Source organism: Medicago sativa, chromosome 6 (assembly GCF_051527215.1).
Source record: "Medicago sativa cultivar Bolivia chromosome 6, Bolivia_mono, whole genome shotgun sequence".
NCBI classification, from domain to species: domain Eukaryota; kingdom Viridiplantae; phylum Streptophyta; class Magnoliopsida; order Fabales; family Fabaceae; genus Medicago; species Medicago sativa.
Window position 1 is genome coordinate 57,613,505 of NC_140754.1, and position 19,169 is coordinate 57,632,673.

At 33.9% G+C, this 19,169-nt stretch overlaps 1 protein-coding gene across 3 annotated transcripts; it reads right to left on the minus strand.

The window, feature by feature from the left end:
- Positions 1 to 13,725: 13,725 nt before the first annotated feature.
- LOC146915885 (uncharacterized) lies at positions 13,726 to 18,066 on the minus strand. 3 transcript variants are annotated; one of them, XM_085718139.1, is made up of 9 exons: positions 17,889 to 18,066; positions 17,365 to 17,766; positions 17,202 to 17,262; positions 16,926 to 16,995; positions 16,755 to 16,789; positions 15,921 to 16,351; positions 15,349 to 15,702; positions 14,326 to 14,567; positions 13,726 to 14,241 (listed from the first exon to the last, which is right to left on the minus strand). In XM_085718139.1, the coding sequence occupies exons 8-9, from the start codon at positions 14,497 to 14,499 to the stop codon at positions 13,987 to 13,989; spliced, it is 429 nt and encodes a 142-aa protein (XP_085574265.1). In that variant the 5' UTR covers positions 14,500 to 14,567; positions 15,349 to 15,702; positions 15,921 to 16,351; positions 16,755 to 16,789; positions 16,926 to 16,995; positions 17,202 to 17,262; positions 17,365 to 17,766; positions 17,889 to 18,066; the 3' UTR covers positions 13,726 to 13,986. The 3 variants fall into 3 exon arrangements, with proteins under 3 accessions (XP_085574265.1, XP_085574263.1, XP_085574264.1); XM_085718137.1 differs by having other exon boundaries at positions 15,921 to 16,357; XM_085718138.1 differs by having other exon boundaries at positions 17,365 to 18,066.
- Positions 18,067 to 19,169: the final 1,103 nt, after the last annotated feature.

A 19,169-nucleotide genomic window follows, 5' to 3' on the forward strand; every position in this document is an offset into this window, starting at 1 on the left:
CTTAGTATACTTTGTTTGATGAACATACACTCCATCCTTGCATTGATTAGTTTGAATTCCAAGGAAGAACTTCAACTCTCTCATCATACTCATTTCAAATTCATCCTGCATTAACTTAGAAAATTCCTTACAAAGAGATGAATTAGTAGAACCAAATATTATATCATCAACATATATCTGCACAACAAGAATGTCTTTCTCAAGTGTTCTTCTGAAGAGTGTTGTGTCAACTTGGCCTTTTTTAAAACCATTTTTGATCAATAAATTACTTAGTCTATCATACCAAGCTCCGGGAGCTTGTTTCAAGCCATATAGTGATTTCTTAAGTTTGTAAACATGGTCAGGATGCTTAAGATCCTCAAAACCAGGAGGTTGCTTGACAAACACTTCTTCTTCAATGACTCCATTCAGAAATGCACTCTTGACATCCATTTGATATAATATTATGCCATGATTAACTGCATAGGAAAGAAGTAACCTGATTGCTTCCAATCTTGCAATTGGAGCAAAGGTTTCAGTATAATCAACGCCTTCTTGTTGACTGTAACCTTGTGCAACAAGTCTTGCTTTGTTTCTGGTTACTTGACCTTGTTCATTCAACTTGTTTCTGAATACCCATTTTGTTCCAATAATGTTCTTATGCTGAGGTTTGGGTACCAGATCCCACACATCATTCCTTTGAAATTGATTAAGCTCTTCCTGGATAACTAGTATCCATCCATCATCTGAAAGTGCTTCATCAACTGTAGCAGGTTCAATCACTGATAACAATCCTATCATAGACTCTTCTTGTCTAAAATATGATCTTGTTCTTCTAGGAATTTCTTTATTTCCAATGATTTGATCCTCAGGATGTGAAGACTTGTACTTGAATGTATTCTTGGATTGATCAGCTTGCTGAGAGCCATCGTGAGCTTCATCATAAGCAACTTCATCTAGTGCTTCTGAGGTGGGTTCAGCTTTTGGACTGTCTTCAGATTCAGCTGTCTGATCAAGTTCTGGAGTATCTTCAGGAACCTGTATCTCTGCAAAACTTTCATATTCTTTGGAGTTTTAGTTCCAGGCTCTTTGTCATCAAACTTAACGTGCATTGATTCTTCAACACATAATGTTTCTGAATTATACACTCTGTATGCCTTTGACCTTTGAGAGTAACCTAAAAAAATTCCTCTTTGGGTCTTGGCATCAAATTTCTTTAGGTAGAGCTTGTTGTTTAGAATGTAACATGTACATCCAAATTGATGAAAGTAAGAGATATTGGGTCTTCTTTCCTTAAAGAGTTCATATGTTGTTTTCTCCAAGATAGGTTTGATATAGATTCTATTTTGGACATAACATGTTGTATTCACTGCTTCTGCCCAGAAATGTTTAGCCAAATTATTTTTATGAATCATGGTTCTAGCCATTTCTTGCAAATTTATATTCTTTGTTTCTACAACCCCATTTTGTTGTGGAGTTCTAGAAGAAGAGAATTCATGGAAAATTCCAAGTTTTTCACAAAAGTTTTCAAATGGCTCATTTTCAAATTCTCCACCATGATCACTTCTAACTTTCAAAATTTTCATTTCTTTTTCAGACTGTATTTATGTGCAGAAGTTACTGAATACATCATAAGCATTATCTTTACTTTTCAGGAATTTTACCCAAGTCCATCTGCTGTAATCATCAACAATAACCATTCCATATTTACTTCCATATAAGGATTCAGTGCAAACTGGTCCAAATAAATCAATATGAAGTAATTCTAAGGGTCTGGAGGTTGAAACAATGTCTTTTGTTTTAAAAGATGATTTCACAATTTTTCCCTTCTGGCATGCACCACAAAGGGCATCTGAATGATAGTCAATGTCTGGAAGGCCTTTGACAAGTTGTAACTTACTAAGCTTAGAGATTAATCTCCAGTTAGCATGTCCCAACCTTCTGTGCCACATCCATTTCTTATCATTCACTGACAGAAGGCAGATTACCTTTTGGTCAACCAGTTCAGAGAAGTTAATTTTGTAGACATTCTCCATCCTCTTTCCTTTGAATACTATGTATTTGTTTTCTTTGTTGATTACAGTGCAGTTGGTCTTTTCAAACATCACATCATAACCATTGTCACAAAATTGACTAATGCTCAATAGGTTATGTTCAAGACCTTCTACCAACCACACATTATTGATTGAGATAGAGGTGTTACCGATAGTTCCCGTACCAATGATCTTGCCAGACTGGTTGCCTCCAAACTTCACATTTCCTCCTTCTTTCATAGTGAGGGTGAGGAACATTGACTTCTCTCCTGTCATATGCCTTGAGCAACCGCTGTCTTGGTACTATGATTTTTGCTTATCCTTTCCTCTTAGACATATCTGCAGTATTGACAATTTCAGATATAGGTACCCATTGTTTTATGGGTCCTTGCAGGTTAGTACTAGAAGTTTTACTCTTCACTTCTTGTACCTTGTGCTGTAAGTTTGGTAGCTTCTGGTTAACCATTACCTTAGGTTTAACAACCTTTGGTTTTGGTACTTCAGAAGCAGTAACTGTCTTCTTCTGAAACTTAGACTTCAGGACCTCAGATTCATGTTTCAACAGACTCTGAGGAACAGGTTCTGATCTCTTTAGAATCTTGATCTTTGAAGTCTTAGAATCAGAGTTTATCATTGACTTTGGCTTAGAGTTCTTTGGCTTTGAAGTAATCTTAGCCTTAGAGCTAGAAGCTTCAGGTTCTGGTTGAATAGCAATTTCCAACTTAGCACTTTCAGGTATAAAAAAGGATTTCAATCCTTCCTTGATGCATTCACAACATGCTTTGAGACTGATTTCATTAGGTTTCCCTCCTGTAAATCTAATCCCTTTAGCATTGTTTCTGTAAATGTTGTAAATCATTGAAGCAACTTTGCTTCTGTCAATACCAGATATAATGAAATCTTCAAGAGCTATCTCATGTTTGCGTAAAGACTTTCCATTACACTTTTCTTGTAGCTTATGACAAAGATACTTGAGCTTCTCTTCATAAGTTTTACAAATGAAGTCAAAGCCTCTAAGTCCTTCTTCAGAAGCTTTCAGATCCAATAGAGTTGATTCTTGTTGTTTCATCAACACAACATATTTTTCTTTTAAGTGTTTCAACTCATTGGTTCTAAGCTCAAAGTGTGTAACGAGTTCTTTAAGAGACTCAATAAGTTCTTCTTTGGGAATCTTAGAATATACCTCATTTTCATTTTTAGAATCTGAATCAGATCTGCTTCTGAAGTCTCAGTAGCCACTAACCCTACAGCTACTTTAGAATCTTTATCAGCTTCTTCCTTTTCAGACCCTGATTCGTTATCAAAATCTTCCCAGGTTGCCATTAAACTCTTCTTAATCTGCTTTATGAATTTCCTTGTGTTGAAGCTTGATTTCTTTGACTTATCCTTTGATTTCTCCTTCTGAAGATCAGGGTAATCAACAATGAAGTGTCCAGGCTTCTTACAGTTGAAGCATCCCTTCTGATCTTCTTTCTTGGAGCTCATGCTACCACTTCTCTTACTCAAGAACTTCTTGTTCTTTCTTGCCAGATACTCAAGCTTGTTGAAAAGCATAGTCATCTTCTCAGCAGGATCTTCACTAGAGTCTCCATCAGATGACTCTTCTTCAGATTCAACAACCTTCAGAGCTTTTGATGACTTCCCTTTAGATGGTAGAGCAATAGATTTACTCTTCTTGGAAGGTTCATGTTCATTAAGACTAATCTCATGAACTTTGAGAGAGCTGACAAGATCTTCAACACTTAAAGTGTTTAATTCTTTAGCTTCCTCAATAGCAGTAACCTTTGGTCTCCATCTAGCAGGCAAGCTTCTTAGTATCTTGCTAACATGATCAAAAGCAACATAACTCTTCTTCAATATTTGTAGTCCAGAGACTAAGGTTTGAAACCTTGAGTACATCTCCTCAATAGTTTCATCATCCTTCATCTTGAACAACTCATACTGATGTACAAGCATAAGAGCTTTTGCTTCTCTAACTTTCTTGCTGCCTTCATAGTTAGCACAAAGAGAAGCAAACATTGCTTTAGCAGTTGACTTGTCACTCATCTTCATGTACTTTGCTTTAGGAATAGCAGTGACAAGTGCTCCTCTGATAATAAGATGCTTCTTGTAAATCTTCTTCTGAGAGGAGTATGTTTCTTTCTATCAACAACAGCTCCTTCTTCATCAAGAACCAAGTCACCAACACCATCTTCAAGTATGTCCCATAGTTCTTCATCTAAACACATGACATAGTTGTAGAAGTTGGTTTTCCACCAAGAAAATTCCTCAGGATCTCCATTGAATTTAGGAACTTTTCCAGAGTTGGACTTTTTGTTGTCACCATAATCATATGCAACAGCAGTATGATTATGATCAGATCCAGAACTAGAAGTATCACCAGACATGTTTTTCTCAGATCTTTTTCTGTGACACTGTCAAGTGTTAAGACAACAGACCAAGACTCTAGATACCAATTGAAGGTGAGAAAAAACACAAGAAGGGGGGTTGAATTGGGTTAGCTTTTTCTTCGTTTTCTCCTAAGCTGAAAACACTGATCAGAAGCAAAGTGAGAACTGCTTCTGAAATGAAGTTCAGGACTAATATCCAGCGGATAAAAACAGAAAGAGAGAAAGAAGAAAGACACAAAGCAATTATACAGGTTCCTTCCACAAACTGGAAGTAGTCCTGTCCCCCTTGCACTTCCAAGGAGAGTTCAATATAATGTTTATAACTGCTCACTGCTACAACAAGCAAGAGACTTCCTATGCTTCTGAACACAATCAAGAGACTTCTATTGCTTAAGCAAAACTGCAAGAGACTTCTAATCAAACACAATTACAAGGAAAAATGTTTGAGGTTGAACACTTGATATACAATCAGAGGTGCTCACAATTACAAATCAGATACAGACTCTTTAAGATTCTAGAATTTCTAAGATATGAACTTGAAAACAGAAATTCTAAGTGAACTTTGAATGCAGAACAATTTTAGCAGAGTTTTGACACTTGTAAATTGTTATTGAGTCTGATGTTATGCATTACCAATCTATGAGTCTTCACTCCTTTATATAGAGGTGTGAAAGAGACATTGTGAAATTTCCAGCATATCAAAAAGAGTCGTTTGAAGCTTTGATCAATCACCAATGATCTTTTGCCTGATATGGTAGTTGTCCTACGAAGGATCAATTTGAAATGCATTCCCATTGTGAAGGAACATTGTTGCAGCCAGAGCTGTTTTTCTTGTCTTATAGCAGGGACAAAGCAGAGTAGTGGAGGTAGTGGTTGTACACTTCGTATAATTGTACTTTTGTCAACGCTTTTTGAAGATAAGCATCTAATGCCTTCAAATCCATTCAAAATGACAGTTGCTTTGCATTCCCAGTCTTCTGCATTGCTTTCGAATACGTTAAACAACTTTTGAAGCTTTGATTCTTCCATCTAATGAATTTCAGCTTCTGGTGAATTCCAATTTCTGATGAGGTTGCTTATGGTGATCTTGCTTCTGATGAACTTGCTTCTGATGACGTCATCAGGAGCACTCTTGTCTTCAGGAGCACTTTTGTAAGGAGTTAAGAAGGAGAGGGTAACGATTTATTTGTTTCACATCGAATGCAATTAAGTGGTCTTGTGAGCTTCTCTGTAATAAATAGCTAATGGTTATTCCATAGTGGTTATTTTTGAGAAATATATCAGAAAGTAATTATAGTTTAATTGCGCGATAAGTTAGAATCATGACTTGCGTGACATTATTGCTTATTTTTGTTAATTGGTGTGTCTTATATAATCTTTGACTTATTTTTAGGTGGAAGACTTGGAATCACCAAACAGAATGTAACATTCTTTGGAGTCTATTCATCTCTAGTTGATCAAAACAACTTCCTTGCCAAAGATCATCTACATAATTGATTAAATTTTCATGTTAGAAACTCAAGAAACCTTATTGTATCACTTGTTTGTATTTTATATGAATTCAAAATTCATATTTTAGTTTATGAATTTGTTCATATTTTTTTTTATTATGAATTAATTTAGTGTTGTCATAATCATTTTAGTTTTATATATTTTTTATTAGTAAAAAGTTATATTAAAAATTCATGAAAAACTTGATTTTTTTTAAAGAAACTCAACATATTGCGACAGTTCTAAACTGTTGCAATGAGTTTTTTTAATAAATTTTATGCATTGCGACCCTTGCAAACTGTCGCAATTCCTCTTTTTTTATCCAAAAAATGTCTTTTGCGACAGTTTAAACCGTCGCAATAGCTTTTGCGGCAGTTGGTACGACCCTTCCTTGAACTGTCGAAAAAGTCAGTTGCAACCCCAGCATCCGTGACTATTGAGGAACAGTCGCAAATGTACATTTGCGACCCTTCTAACAGTCGTAATAAGTCATTTTAAAAGTCGCAAAATGCAAATTTTCTTGTAGTGAATTCAAGAACTCTTGAATAACACTTTCTGATTAGGACAAAATTCAATTGGTAAGAATATTCTAAAAAAGGATGTGCAAATTAAGAACTTATTTAATGTGAAGCAAAACATCACGCATCTCAAGACCAAGCATTATGCTTATGAAAAATAACTTTTTTCAATTGTATATTTAAAATGATATATGCTTAGAGTTACCTGTCAAAACTCACAATTGTCCACTGAATAGATAATATTTCTAACATTCTTACTCTGCAATTATATTACAAATTAATATAAATTTTGATTCATCAACGAAAAAAAACTCTACAATTAAGATTTCTGACATTCTTACTCACAAAGTAAAAAAGATTCAAACACTTACATATTGCGATCCCACAAAAACTGGAAAAGAATATCACACATCTATGTCAGGCGGAGAAAGCGATAAAAACGACTGGAATTCAACAAATTGCGGCGCAAATCAGAAAATCTGACAAAATTTTCAAGCTTTTGCAAATGAAACCACATGCAAGAACAAATTAAACAAACACGGGAAATAGATTGGGAAATACTTGGGGGTCTACAGCTTTTGCAAACAATCGAACTAACTGATGTGTGTGTGTGTGTGTGTGTGTGTGTGTTCATAGGTATAGGTTACCTTAAATTATATAAATAAGTACAAACATAAGGTATGGTACGGAAAGAAAGGGGATAAAAGGAAAAGAAGAACAAATTCCCTTAAATTAAAACTGACTAGAAAACTCCATGGGCACTTGCTCATTTCTTGTTCCTTCATCGGATTGTACTCTTTTCTAGCATCCTCTTCCTTTCGTCAACTTTCTTTCTTCTTTGTGTCAGTCAAATGAGTTTTCCATCTCAAACAAAGGAAACAGTGCAATTGAATTCGACAACAACAAAAAATTAAAAAAACAAAAAAGCAAGGAACCAATAAAAAATAACTCAATCTATATAGAATACACTAATAAATTTATCCAGAATTTTAACACCTAATGGTTGGTTGAGATGAATAAAAAACAATAAAATATGCATATATTTGCAACAGACCTATACATTTATCTCACACTAGCACCCAGTTCATGCTGCATTCTACATATCTCACAAATGTTTTTGAAGACTATTTCCAAAACTTCTTCATGACGCTTGTTTGTAATGTTCCTGAGTTTTATTGCCTGATTCAGAACAAAGGGATCAATAAATCTTAATGCTAAAAAGTATGTGTGGTACTATCTCAAGGATAAGCTTAAAAGACTTTTGAAATTCATAATTGGAATTTTATTTTTGTTTATAGTATGAGATCATAGACATGTCATTTTAAACCTGAAAAAAATGGTGAGAACTTCTAATACTAAAATGAAGAAAAAAGGAAGATAGTTGAACTTAAGCCTCTTCTCTATTGAGATCAACAATTGTAAAAAGAAGCTTTCACATGTCCTTTGTTTCATTTAGATATTTGGTTGTGTCAAACAAAATTGCCATTCGCTAAAAAGTCAAAGTTCCTCCAACTTCAATAAACAATGAAACATTGAGACAACTTCTTAACTTCAAAACAATTATTCAAACAAAGAATAAAAGGCTCCATGGCATAACATCATAAACCTGCCTTTTCAAATTGCATAACTCATCTCAAATTTTCAAATGCAACTATAAATTCAGAAGTTGACAAAACCACGCCATAATAAAAATTCTTCAACTTTAATGTTTTTAGGAATTGCTGCACTTGTAAAGTTTGAGAAGCTTAAAAATACTAACTAAACAAAAGCAATACAAATGACAACAACCCTTATATGATAATCTAGAGAAATGACAAATTTGGAAGAAAAAAAATTGTGTCAATTCAACATCAGTTTCACATTAATTTCACAAACATGCTATGAGCATAAAATCAAATAGAAAAAATGATGATGAATTGATCATACCCAGTCTTTAAACTGACCTTATTTTATGTCAATAACTTACATATAATACAGCAGCTCCATTGGTATACACCATTTCAATCAGATTACTTTCCATGTTTAGGTGCTAAATAAAGATCCATATGCTCTTTCGGATGGTTGATATGAAAAAAAGTGTTCTTCAACTTGATAACAAAACCACCATAGAACTCTAATAATAAGTATATTTACGAAAACATTGATGTAAATCAGAGATGAAAAACATGAACATTGCTAGCATTAATGAAAATAGATATTATGTGAAGATGAAGCCCATGAGTAGAAACTTGAGGAGAAGCTCATGCAAGAAACAAACAATGTACAAAGAAAAAAAGAATTACCTCTTTCTCATTTTGTTTGGCTGTCAATGCTTTGAATCTACACAATTTGGAATTGACTGTCATTTGAAGATATCTCAATGAGAAAGGAGAAGAAGAAGCTTCAAATTTTGGTGATTGAGAGGGTGAAGTGAAAGAGTAATTGTAGAGAATTTGAGAGTGAGAAATGGAAGAAATATCTTTACAAGTAAAGAAAATCCATACAAAACAACTGCCAAGCCTGGCAATAGCAGAACTCCTGACACTTATATACATAGCAGAAGGTGAAAGAATCCAAATACAATCCTGACACAATATTATTGAATTTGTTAAACCATTTCGAGGAGGAATCGATCCAAGTAAGAGAATTTCTTTTATTGAATTTGTATAGAAAACTTCGACAACCAATAATGTCGATGATGTTAGCATTGTTGCGGAATGTTGAAGCCTTCTAGCATTGTTAAGATGTCATTTTTTCTGAACCAATGGTGATGTTGGAAACATTGAGTCTGATTGGTGTTGTCGAAGCACTGTCAAGCTTTACGCTCATATTCTATCTTCTATGAGACCAACATGACTTTTTGTTGTGATGTCATGTAGGATAATAGTTGCACATGAAGTGTCTTTGACGTTATTCGTGTATTTGAGTTGTCACATGAGTGAATAATAGCACTGTAGGTTTTTTTTTTTGTCATGTGATCCCTATAATATCCACTTTGAACAAAATAATTATAACATATCTTGTTAGCAAACCATGATTATATGTGTTGGATGTACATGATTTACAGGTTGTATTCTCCAAATGATAGTTAACCGACCTGCAAAGCTTTGTAATTGCAAGCAGAATATTATGCAAAATTACATTGGGCAATTTTGATATCAGAAAATTGAAACATGGTTGTTTATGATATGAAGTGTCATCTTCATGATTCACTTCTCCCATTTGTATGTAATTGTATAAGTGGTGGTATATTTCTAAAATAACTACACTACTAATATTAATTCCATATGAGAGAACACTAAGCTAGATAAAGCCAAAGCTGCTTTGGATTTGTGAAAACTTTTATGTTTAGCACACAGTGATTTTGTTATATGAAAGGTATAAAAATCTCTTTTTGTTCTTGTACTTGCAGTGAATACAATATCAATAACTAGGGTATAGTTTGTTTTGGTCATGCCGTGAGAATGATCCCAAGGCAAGTACTTATATCCCTTTTTGGGGTTGTATTTCCGTGAGTTAGGACCTACGTAACATAAGCCCTAAGTCACATTTCTTATGTAGAACGCGAATTCTAGAAGCTACTAGCGTTCATGAAGGTGGTGATGAGATTATAGAAGAGAAGGCGCGCACTAGGGTTAGTTAGCCCTTGTGATGAGATTTTAATAGAATATTGACGGCCCGCCCCCAAACACGAGTCTTGGGACATGGCAAAGTGGTTTATGTCTAAGTTAATGGTCCATTTTTGTTCGGCTTTTAGGATCCACACATCAAAGGACAACTTTTAGGGAACAAAATGGGTATAAAGTAGTATGCTTCAATAAACATAACATTGTTCTTCCTAAACGCGGCAATAACTTTCGCCTAACAAACCCATGTCGGTTGGGTTTATACCCCATGAAACCCAACCATCCGAATTTGGAGGGGCATCAACGAAGACAACATATAGAGTGGATTTTGATCTATTACATGTGTAATAGAGAGTTACGTTCAGAATGGGGAGTTCTTTGCAGATTGTGCATCGTGTTATGTTTTGGTTGGAACAGGCTACAGATGAATAAGCAGGGTAAGTTTCAGTAAAAGACATAGCATAAAAAACACATGGATGAAACATATTCATGTGTTCTTTTATGTTATGTCTCTTACTAAAACTTACCCTGTCAGATTCATCTGCGGCCTGTTCCAACCAAAACATAGCAAAGATACGCCGTTTGCAAAGACCTCCCCACTTTGAACGCAACCCTTTATTACACATATAATAGACCAAAATCAAGTCTATCTGTTGTCCTCATAGCTGCCCCGCCAAAAGTTGACGGTTGGTGTTCATGGGGTATAAACCCAACGGGCATAGGTATGTTGGGGGCGGAAGTTATTGTCGTGTTTAAGAAAGACAACGTTATGTTTATTAAAACATACTACTTGAAAACATATACCCATATTGTTCCCTAAAAGTTATCCTTCGACATGTGGAACCTAAAAGCCGAACATAATTGAACCGTTAACTTAGACACAAACCATTTTGACTTGTCTCAATACTTGTGCTTCGGGGGCTGTGGACCATCAATATTCTATTAAGGGCTTAGTATCCTTTCACAAGGGCTAACTAACCTAAGGCAGCGCCCTCTCTCCTAAAATCTCGTCACCGCTTCAAAGATTTCTATAAGCATGTAGAGCTTGTGTTCTACATATGAAACATGACTAGGGCTTAAGTTACTTAGGGCCAAAGTCACGAAAATACAAGCCCAAAAAGAGCTATAAATACCTACCTTGGGATCATTTTCAAGGCATAACCAAAACAGACTAATCTATCAATATTGTACTTAATGCAAGTACAGTTCTCATGTTTTGTTTTCATGTATTGTTGCGTCTTCTTCAAGTCATGCATTTTTGCTTATATTCAAATATTTTTTAGATTCATATATGCATACAATGTGTTTGATAAAGTGCTATAGTGAATTTTGATAAACATTAGCATAATAAGGTTTGATGTTATTCTTTTATTTTTTTTTATTCATGAATATTTCAATAATATTGCTTATTTGTTTTAACATCTTATTATGTTTTAAATGATCTATCCAAATTTAACATCTTATTATGTTTTAAATGATCCACCTCCGTATTTGTCCTACTTCATATATAAATCACACGTTCATCTTTCTTTTTTCTTTGATCTGCATAATTATTTTGAAAAGAGAGGGAGAGAATATCTTAATCTCAACCAACATGCAAGAGTTCAATACAATGTAATTTATCAATGATTAAATTATGATAATTTAGCAGAGTACAACTTCTACAAATCTCAGCTTAATCAAGTAAACTTTATTATTTTAATTAGAGTTGAAATCTTTTCATGGGTTAAACATCAAAGTAAAGGAAATATTTGTAGCATAGTTTTAGTTTTTATATATACATGTCATCAGTTAAGTACATATTAATATAATTCTTTCTCCTGAAAATAGTCTGGGTATGATTATCATTGAAATTAAAGAATCAACGAGAAAGAAATAAACAAGGAACGAGAAATCAAACACTACGATGCAATGCCCCACTCTTTCTCTATCTGACTTTTTTCTTTTCTAATTTTTTGCTAATATCACTTTGATTTTCTTCTTCTTTTATTATTATTGTCATTATTATTATTATTAATTTTTTTATGAAAATAAAGTAGCACCTGACTGATCATATTGGAGCATCTTTAATGGGATGAATTAAAGTGGGTAAATAATGTTTATTTTTGTGGGGTCAAATTGCTATGTCAGATGTAACTAATTTATAGTTGATCTAAGTAGTTTTTACTTTTATGGTGGTTGTTTATAAAGAACTCAAATTTGAGCATCCTGTTTATATTTTATTATTTGTAATTAATTTTTATTTAAAACTAATATTAATTGAATTATTTTAATTAAAATGCATAAAAATATTAAATATTCAAGGTGTAGAAAAATTACTTTAATCAAATTTAGCTAAACAAATTTTAAATAGTAATAAATATATAAATTTTGAAATTAAAATTGATACAAAGTACACAACAATAATGAATAAAAACTACATTTTCAATGGCATAATTATAGAAGATTGAAGGAAAACAAAGGACTAAAATTATAGAAAGTTAAAAAGTGTGTAAAAATATATGTCTTTTTTGAAAGGAAAAAAAGTTAGTACTACCGTATTCATAGGAAGATATAAATGTTTAGGTTAGCTTTTGTTTTTTTTTTTTTAAGTAATACATTCATCATTTTTCATGATATAGTCATTGGCTGTTATAAAAAAATTAATGCTATAAAATAATAATAATATTTAATACTTAAGATTTTTTTTTGTTGGTACCAAAGAGGGCCAAAGGCCCATATGCTTAAGATTTTTTTATTAATGATTTTAATGTTTGAGATTTTTTTTAGGTTGCTTCTATAGTTGATGTACTCTAAGTTTTAGTTCACCCAATACCATGTCATGCTCACTTCAATGTAAGTTTTCTATTGTTGTCATCATTTATAAAAAATTTGGCATAGTGCATCATGCACAAAAGTTGCTCTTGGTGAGGACTAATAACCAAAAGGGTAATATTTTACTTTTCATTTTTTCCATTAAAAGATAGAACATGGACCCTTACTTGTGAGTTTTTTTTCTTTGAAAGAGTTACTTGTGAGTTGTGAATGCATCTTTTGTGCTGATGTTGCAGTTGTTCACCTCCTTGTTGCAAACATGAGCTTTCAGCCTTGTAGCTATGTTTCACTTCGTTCAGGGGAGCAATGCCTACAATTTTCCATTTTGTCATGACATTGTTAGTATTTCAATCTTAAATATAAAATTCAAGAGTCTAAATGGAGGATTCACATATAGAGCTTTGGTGATTCACATATATCTGATAGAGCTTTGCATGTTGTATGTAAAACTCAGGTCTTAGCAGTATAGAATCATTATGAAGAAGTACTAGTGTGATACCCGTGTCGATGCCACGGGCTCAAAAAAATTGCAGCGATCATCAATTAATCAAACAATAAAACTAAAAACATGAATATGAATCAAAATTGTACATAATAAAGACTAAGAAAAGATAAAGGTTTGCAAATCTCCCGATAAATTTATTCAAAAAAATACAACCCGGCAGATAATGTGACGACTTAGTGCAGTTTCATAACAAAATAGAGGGAAAAAAAAATTTAAACAAAAATATTCAAGCATCAAAATCAATGCAGACTTGGCAAAAAAAATGGCAGGGTCGGATTGATTATAAAATGGCAAGGGAACCTAATTAATTAAAAAAATTAACAATAAGAATCAAACCCGGGAAATATTCTACTACCAGTAAGAATGAAAATACAAAACATAGGCCACAAATACAATCTAATAAGCAGACCAATTCCAGATAATTAAAGTTAACATTAATATTAAAATAAACATCAACGTGATGACTAAACATCAAAAGTGCCTTACATCCACAATAGACATGAATTACTGGAAGAGTAGAAGGACAAACTTGAATCCAAAGAACACAATAAAACAACCCAAAACAGGAATACCATAGAGACACAGTCTTAAAGCAAATAGTTCAAACACATTTGGACAACAATACGAATTCCATGTGCCTACCAAAAGTGCTCATGCACGATGGATGCGAAGAATGAGATCAGCCACAAGATTCACAACGCCAAACACAATGCGATCATAGGGGTTCAGCTCCTTTGATCTGACGAACTGGTACCAACCCTGTGAGAGATGCTTAATAACATATCCAGAAGGCCTGGTAGAAATCTTGACTTTGCCCTGGAACATTTCACCGGTGGCATCATCCATGACATCAATCTGAGTCCCAACCGAAAAATCAAAGTTCTCGATTACATACCTAGGAAAATGCTGCAAGTGAAAACGGGGATATGTGTCAGTAACAAACACAAGGGAATTAAAAACAAAAAAACATATAGCATGAAAAACACTAACCAGCACACTTCTGCCATCAGCCACAGCCCGGGTAACTTTCAAGGTCCAGATATACTCCTCAGCCTCATCATCAGCAGCTGGGATATGGATCGGTTCATCATTGTCAGGAATCTGAAAAAGACCATCCACAGCAAAAGCACCAGCGTTGCCTTCAACGACATAGTCCTTGAACATCTCATAAGGGACAGCCAACCCATAGCCCTTGCACGGGATTACAATTGGTTGTGATGTTTTTCAATTACCTAATCAATATTGAAATACAATATGAATAGTTATTCCAATCGAATAAGAAAAACCAATCAATTGAAATTAACGGATAACATTAGACTCAACACGATAAAAAAAATATCTAATTTATTCGAACAAAACAAAACAGTTCAACGACATAAAATTTATAAACAATTTTTATCCGGGACTACAACAAACTACGACTTCTCCATAAATCAATAACATCATTCAACAATCAACTAAATAATATCTGCATGTTATCCATAAGTGAATACAACAGTCTGCGCGCTATCCATAACCGAATAAAATCGTTCAATTCATAAGTGAACAACATATCCTAACCAATACACTGATAAATGAATAACATGCATCTACTGAGTCTTACTGTGATAAAACAACTTCAGAACATTGCCTTGGAGGCATCTGATCCGAGAAAACAACAGCAACAGGGAAATTATAAAACCAAGCACACTTGCAGAATGGATAACATAAACTTAAGGGAAAGATCGAAACAAATTCTGCAGCAAAAGAAACAGCCAACAGGCAGAAACAATGAATCCGAAGCATGGTACAATTCCCAGCTGATTCTGAAGAAAGCAGACCTCAGGAAGAGGAAACAGAAATATACCAAAAAACAACCGGTGCAATAAGTTTAATTGCGATTCCAGTCTAGCATTTGCAAACACAAACAACGATAAAAAACGACAAAACACTAAACAACTGAGCAGACATTATTCACTCAATACCACCATATAATTATGCAGGAACAGCAGAATTCAATTACAAAGAACTGACCTCACAGAAAATTCAAGGATAATTCATATCTTCTGGAAAACCTCTTGATAGACAACATTCACAGTTGATGTTGAAGGTTCTCTGTTTTCATTAGTAATCAAGATTTTCAATCCACCTCTGCTATTAACCCTTGACACCGCCACTTACAATTGATCATGAGTAAAGACCGATCTTGGGAGATAAAGACCGACTCGAGACAAAATCTGCCCTTGACTTTTATTTATGGTCATCGCAAAAGAGAGAACCAATGGAAACTGCCGCCTCTCAAAGGTAACAGAGACATTCGCACCAGATAGGATAAGATTCATCCGAGGTATGTAAACAACCTCTCCGTTATGTGTGCCACCAATCACCCTTGCACATATCACATTTTTTCCAAGAGAAACAACAGTCAAACGTGTGCTGTTACAAAGCCCGGACGCTTGATTGACATTTCAAAGCAGCATAATAGGAATTTCCAAGAGAAACAACAGTCAAACGTGTGCTGTTACAAAGCCCGGACGCTTGATTGACATTTCAAAGCAGCATAATAGGAACACCGACCTTTAGCATGAGCTTATGATTGGGCATACCTGAACATTTAATGTCATCAAGACCTATGTCGTCATCACACTTACAAACCGAATCAGCACTCAAGTACTCTTTTTCATCCCCAGGGATCATCCCCATGATGTAATCATTAACTTTCTCAACCAAGTCAAGTATCGGTGCAAGAATAGCACGATCTTGGAAAAATTGTTGATTGGAAATATTTTCAACCAGACCAGGGTAGGTTGCACAAACTAAGGTCAGTGCATAGCCAAAACGCAAAGCTAAACTCATCATGATAAATTAAAAGTAAATAACGAAAAAACTCTCAAGGCTTAAGAAAACTCATCATGTTCAAAAGAGGCTAGATTGAACAACCCCATCATCCATTTTGTTGCATTCCTTGCAATGATTGTCCAGCATAACTCGCCAAAGAAAACTGTGAGGATTGCACCAACCCACCTCTCTGCCTCAACTACCCCTGACACAAATTCAATGTCATAATCACATCCACACCAATGACCAAACACAAAATCTTGAAGAAAATGTTCCAAATTACAACACAAAAAGATCAAACCATAAATCCAAAACCATATCTCATAAACTAAACAATTTTTACAGGAGCTCAAATCGAATTCATTTGGCCAGAAACTCAAAAAGAAACAAAAAGCATAAGAGTAAGAAGCCATAAAATTGAAATCTACCAAAAACAAAAGCCATAGAATAATAAGTTGTAATCTGTCAAATCTATAGGCATGAATTATAACCCATTTAATGAATTCCCAAAGCCAAATAAAAGCGAATTAATAACCACATAACATTTTAGGATGGAAGCAAATGAAAATAAAAATGATGTAAGGAATGAAATCAAAACTCACTTATGTGGATTTGGAGATTACACAAAATCAGGAATCTACAAAAATGAATAAGATTAGATACAACATTAGCCACTCAAAATCAAAGCTTAATTGCTTCAAATTTTCCAAAATAAAAAAGTGAATAGAATAAAATATTTCTCTGACAAATACTTCTCAAAATATAAAGATTACCCATGAGAGTGTTTTTTTGACTACTTGTGGATTCAGCTTCAATCATTCATCTATAATTTCTTTCTACTTCCTGCACATAACAATAGCATCTTCAATAATCGGAGAACATCATTCGATGAATGTTTACTCAACTGATTCATTTTCCTCCCTATGTCAGTTTCTTACACGAATTAAAAACAAATTATCATCAAAACAAAACAAAGCAAAAATAACAATTGACACAAACATGAAAAGTTGAAAATAACAATTTCAAAGCAAAAAAATATCATCAATCACCTTCAACTCTTGGAATGTAATATCAATATCCACCAGATTTTGCAGCAACTTCAACAAAAATCTTCAAAATGAAAAATTAAAATAAGAAAACATCTTAAGCAAGATTCTTATTTCATTTCTAATAATTAATACTGATACTAATAACAAACATTCAAAAATAAACCTGTCAAGGTGATGCCATATCAGAAGTTTGTTGCAACAAAGAGGAAGAGAAAATAAAGCCCTTTGTTGATGTGAAACTATTGTAAATGAAGGGAAGGAGAAGACAAAGAATGGTTGGAAGAGAGATATGTGTGGAGAGTGAACTGATTTTGCAAATCCTTTGTTGAGCTTTATTACCCAATCTGTTTCAGCAACCATGCATTAAAGTGAAGAGAGAATGAAGAAGAAGAGGAAGAAGGAAGATCCGTAGAGAACGAAGGGAGGAGAAGAAAAGCAATGGTTTGGAAAGAGAGAGATGTGTGGAGTCTTTCTATTCTCTCTGAAAAGCTGATCTATGGGGTTTTGAAAATCCAAAAAAAACCCTATGGTTTGAATAGAGTATAGACGCTCCTTCCCCTTCAACCTGATAAGAGGAAAAAACAAAAAAATCACTGACAAAAAGGATCTGTAGGCTGAACCACTTTAAACAACTGAAAAGGAAATTCTAGCTGGCTGAACCACTTTAAAATAGCACAGCAGTAGCACCTTTCAGTAATCTCAGAAAAGGGGTTCCAGGAGGACACAATAACCCTACAAACCACATAAAAGTTAAAAAAAAATAGCAGCAGCCGTAGCCTACAAACGCCCAGAACGCAGAAGCATGGCAGGTAGTCAGCGCCAAATGCGGAGAAGGCCGGATTCAGCTGGAAGTGTATCGCACAGTAAAATTGGTGACTTCTCCTTTGTAAGATTTATAGATAATTATTTCAAAGAAACGCTTTTGATAAAGTGTAATACAATTGGTAAAATCCCAATACAGCAATAACAATTATATTCTACAACAGATGAAACACGTTTATTTTTCATTAGGCGAGGCAAAGACAAAATTAAAATAATGGCATAAAGTCGAAATATAAATACAAAATTGCAATCTGTAACAAGAGAAGCATCATACCTTTTTACCGTCATATAATAGGCCTTCCGCAATCATTTCACTACGTTTGCATGCCTTAACATTTGCACCTTTATTCGACGAAGCGCAGATAATCATTCCATAAGTTGCAGCATCTGGAGTAACTATCCTTAGTTCCGTTTGTTGAGAAAGGGAAACAAGGTAGATTTGGCCTTAAAATATGGTTGTTGAATAAGACTACAACATCAACGTTGTTTTAAATACGATGAATGGAAGGAACGATGAAGATGATAAGAATTGGGTGGATTGGAACGATGAATACCCAGAAATAAGGGTTGTTTATAACATATGGTTGTTGCATAAGAATACGGCATCAACGTTGTTGTCATGATGCAAAGAGTGAAAGTATGGTTGTTTTAAATGCGATGAATGGAAGGAACGATGAAAATGATAAGAATTGGATGTGTTGGAATAACAAAAATAAGGGTTGTTTATAAATGGAATGATACAGTTCTACAATAGTGTGTTTTCGTTTCTTTGATCCAGTTTTGGTGGAGCTAATAGCGGAACTAAATTAATATGATTTAGTCAATTAATTTTTGATCAAGGATTCCGTCAATTATTAAAAAATTTCTCTGGAAAATAATTATTACTTGTCTAGGTTTAAGTATATTTTTCTTGAGTTTCATTTATATCAATCAAACAATAGTGTGTGTATATATGTGTGTGTGTGTGTGTTTATATATATATATATATATATATATATATATATATATATATAATATATATCAATCAATAGTATCAATCAATCAATCAATATCAATCAATAGTATATATATAAAGTAAGGTTTTTTATGTCACGTGTCACTTCCACATTTATTCGCTATATTTTTATCATTTTTCTATTTTTTAAA

Coding starts and splice junctions, on each gene's coding strand:
- LOC146915885 (XM_085718139.1), bottom strand. CDS start 14,499: ATGTTCAAGGACTATGTCGTTGAAGGCAACGCTGGTGCTTTTGCTGTG. Junction 14,242..14,325: donor CTGATGGCAGAAGTGTGCTG/GTTAGTGTTTTT, acceptor TTTCACTTGCAG/CATTTTCCTAGGTATGTAAT.